Genomic DNA, 4,458 nt, shown 5'->3' with positions numbered 1-4,458 from the left:
AAAACAGGTGAACTTATAACGATGCCAGCATCTAATGTACAGAAGCTATTTGCAGCTGGTATGTGTTTAGTCTATTGAAATAATAATTCATGAAATGATTAGATAATTTTGAATGGAGTAAATTCCAATTTAGGTAGAGAAACGATTGTAAAAACAATTAGAGAATTCAAGATTAAATAATTTCCAAATTATTTTGTCATTTTACAGATTAGTCTGTTGTCAAAAAAGAAAATTTTCTCAGTTAATTTTATAATTAGATTAAATTTTATTTTATTTGTTGGGGCTATTTTTTGCATTGTATTGTCCTTCACAAAATTGACTACAGCAAATGTACTTAAGTACACTGTCTGCAACACAATTTTTATCAAGGATTTTAAATGTATGTGTAATAATTGTAACAAAACTTTTACATAACTATAATGTGAAACAAATAATTATTTATATAATTACAGGTATTCTACATAAATCCTCATTTACGTATACGGCTCATCAATCATCGGCTATGAATACAGGTTGGTAGATACACTTATTCTGTAAAACGTATAAAGCAGGTGGACCTTGATGTCTTCCTACTTTATATGCAGACACATTAACCAACTGAACCAACTTCTACAGAGGCTTGTAAAAAATTGAATCCGATTAGAAACGACTATTTTGTGTATGTGTGTAATTGAACTAGTTAACGCACTATGAAAAAAACGACAGTGAAACGGCTTTATCGTCAGAATTTAAAACTAGACCGGATTTTGAAATACAGTAGATACTTCTATACAACACTTAGATTACATGTAAAGGAAATTTGAAGATACTGTATGGGGGAACCCCTAAAACATACATTAAATACAATGAATAAGAGCAAAGAGTATTGAATAGCAAGAGGTCCGACTTCCCTGATTTTGTATGCACGCAATGGAACATACTGCGATGTGATGGTGGCGCCCTATTAGATTTCAAATAGAGTTCGCTCGAAAGTTTTAAGTTTTAAGGACACGCCCCTTCGTGGCACTACTTTTAAAAAATAGGATTACGTTTCAACGAAACCACGAGAGTTGGACCTCTTGTAGTTCTATAGTCTTTTATAAGAGGAATAATCTTCATGCACTTATCGCATTGTTCCACTTGATGTTTCTTGGTTCATATTATTTTTTCAAATTATTTTTTCCTTAACTTTGTTTAGATAATTACTGTTTTTAGATAATTATAAAATAAAAAACTACCTGAACTGATTGTGGTGGACCCAGTATCACTATACGTTCTAATACCATAGCCTGGTCAAATAATTCTGTTACATTTCTAGTGCCTAATGTCTTATATGCAGGCAAAAATCCTAATTCCACAGCCAGGTCAAATAATTCTGTTACTTTTCTAGTACCTAATGTCTTGCGGGCAAAATCCTAATTCCACAGCCTGGTCAAATAATTATGTTACATTTCTAGTACCTAATGTCTTATATGCAGGCAAAAATCCTAATTCCACAGCCTGGTCAAATAATTCTGTTACATTTCTGGTACCTAATGTCTTGTATGTGGGCAAAATCCTAATTCCACAGCCTGGTCAAATAATTCTGTTACTTTTCTAGTGCCTAATGTCTTATATGCAGGCGAAGGACTTAATAAATTGTATGGAAGAGAATTGTAAACTTCACAATTTTTTTAAATTAGAATTATATTATTATAATTATTTACTGTATGATTTGTAGGGATGCTTGTAATAATTAATAATATAATAACAAACAATTTACTCCCGGCAACTGTGAAAATATTAAATTTAATATTGAAATATATATTTATGAAAAATATAAATTTAAAAAATGCAAATGGAAAATGATATAAATATTGAATTTATAATTATTTCATAGCATTGTCAGATAAGGAGTTCCAAGAGCTAAAAACTATTGTCTCACAATGGTATGACAGCAACGAAAGTGTTCCTTTGCTGAAAGTGCTGTTCAGAGACAAGATAGACAATTGCGAGCTATCACCAGCAACTCACACGATGGACCTGCTGTATATACTATTTAAACGTGGTCATCTGAGTTCACAGAATCTTGGACTCCTGTGCGATACTATTAGCATAACCAAAGAGTTTGGTCTTTTATCGAAGATTAAACAAAAACTGCCATCATTCCCAGATGTTGAGGAAGGAACCATTTCAAAAACATTCACATCTCACAGACAAAGGCTAATCAAATTTGGAATGGTACTGACCCCAGATAATGTGACGCAGATCGATCAATTGTATAATACGCCTCCTAAGAAGTATACAGACGGATGGAGTATGATCAACGATCTAGAAGACCAACAGATACTCAGCGAAAAAAATATGAAGAAATTCACTGATTCGCTGAAAATCCTTAACCTCAGTTTGGCATTAAACGAATTAACAGAAGGTATTTATTTATTCTATTCATTAATTTATTTAAGTTGTGCAGGTATAGAGACAAATGCACTAAGATTAAACAAAGCTGCAGTAAATTCAGCAAGTATAAAAAGTATAACCATGAGGTTCACCGATAATTTTGACATAAGATAGTATGAAATAAACTCCGAAAAATTAGGTACTGAAGATGATAAAAAATTAAAATTAGATTTTATTAAGCATGTTTAGCAAAATAATCATAATTATTTAAAAATACAATTGGATTTGTTTTTCACAGCGTAAATAACTTCCTTGTGATGTCGGAACTCAGCTGATGATGTTTTTCGTTAAGCCAAGCCAAACTAAAAGATTCCTATGTTGGTACATTCTTGATTGAAGTGAAAAGAAATAAAATCTTTAAGCAGAAAACTTATATCAATACATTTGTCATTACATTGATGATGAAGTTGATTCGGCACTACTGTAGTTCTTACTCAAAAGACTTCTGGGTAACACCAGATATGTCAGTCGTCATTAAGCCTGCAAATCTAATTCGTATTTATCAGTACAGTATCTGAAACAATCATTTTGTCACAGTCACAATGCAGGAAGTTTGATCAAGGCTGGCGTAATCTGACTGACTACCAAATGAAGTCAGGCGCAGATACAGAGAAATAAAAGCATTAACTTATATCAATACATTTGTCATTACATTGATGATGAAGTTGATTCGGCACTACTGTAGTTCTTACTCAAAAGACTTCTGGGTAACACCAGATATGTTAGTCGTCATTAAGCCTGCAAATCTAATTCGTATTTATCAGTACAGTATCTGAAACAATCATTTTGTCACAGTCACAATGCAGGAAGTTTGATCAAGGCTTGCGAAATCTGACAGACTACCAAATGAAGTCAGGCGCAGATTCCAGAGAAATAAAAGCATGTAAGACATTACATAATGCATGGATAGCCAGTCTAACATACAGTACTTACCTGATTACGTCAGTACATACAGCTGGTACACCAAGTCCCCCCCCCCCCACCACTTCACACACACACACGCAAAATAGTACATGGATTACAATGTTAGTATTGTAACATAAATGATTGCAATACGCATGTAATAATGTCGTCATCACAGTATAGGCCTAGTTGTATAGACTTTCAAATGGAGTGAGTTTTTATCCTGGTCGATAAAATGTTTGTTTTAACATCCCCAGGGTCCTGGGTACAAATCCTGTAACATCAAAATTGTGTTTTCTCATGAATAAAATGACGTCACTCCCTAACGCTGCTAGGCATTAACATTAACTACTTTTTAGAAGTTTATTTTATACGAAATTCAATTCATATAATTATACTTGAAGGTCAATGGATAAATGGGATGTGTATCACACACTTTAATTAAATTTATATAATTTTAATTTTTAATTGTTATAATTGTACAGTTTAAATAATTGTAATATTTATACTGTATAATAATAGTGCCTATCATGTTTAATTATTATACATAATAAGCAGTAATTCACTTTTGTACATATAATTATGAGGTATTTTTGAGTAAGTCTAATTTATATTTTTATATCAATATTACAATTAATGACTAATGTGCAACATTGATGATCTAAATCATGTACTTTCAACATCAAAATTGTGTTTTCTCATAAATAAAATGACGTCACTCCCTAGGGCTGCTATGCATTAACATTAACTACGTTTTAGAAGTTTTTTTTTTATACGAAATTCAATTCATATATACTTAAAGGTCAATAGATAAATGGCTTGTGTATCACTCACTTTAATTAAATTTATATAATTATAATTTTTAATTGTTATAATTGTACAGTTTAAATAATTGAATTTATACTGAATAATAATAACAGTGCCTATCATGTTTAATTATTATACATAATAAGCAGTAATTCACTTTTGTACGTATAATTATGAGGTATTTTTGAGTAAGTCTAATTTATATTTTTATATCAATATTACAATAAATGACTAATGTGCAACATTGATGATCTAAATCATGCAATTTAAATACTGTAAATATGAATTTGAATAATGATAATAATGTAATAATTATAACTTTTAGGAATT

The 4,458-nt window shown here is 30.9% G+C and overlaps 1 protein-coding gene across 1 annotated transcript in view; it reads left to right on the top strand.

Moving 5' to 3' along the window:
* LOC117110847 overlaps window positions 1-4,371 on the top strand; it is a 7,372-nt gene extending 3,001 nt beyond the window's left edge. Inside the window, exons 6-8 of the mRNA XM_033253678.1 lie at window positions 1,859-2,389; window positions 2,657-2,954; window positions 3,214-4,371. Of these exons, the coding sequence (XP_033109569.1) occupies window positions 1,859-2,389; window positions 2,657-2,661 (536 nt within the window). The 3' untranslated portion in view covers window positions 2,662-2,954; window positions 3,214-4,371. The remainder of the gene's footprint in view (window positions 1-1,858; window positions 2,390-2,656; window positions 2,955-3,213) is intronic.
* The last annotated feature ends 87 nt before the right edge of the window (window positions 4,372-4,458 follow it).

This window comes from Anneissia japonica, unplaced genomic scaffold (genome assembly GCF_011630105.1).
Source record: "Anneissia japonica isolate Jap-2015-1 unplaced genomic scaffold, ASM1163010v1 scaffold287537_len7253_cov146, whole genome shotgun sequence".
NCBI lineage: Eukaryota > Metazoa > Echinodermata > Crinoidea > Comatulida > Comatulidae > Anneissia > Anneissia japonica.
This window is presented reverse-complemented; position numbering and strand designations above follow the sequence as displayed.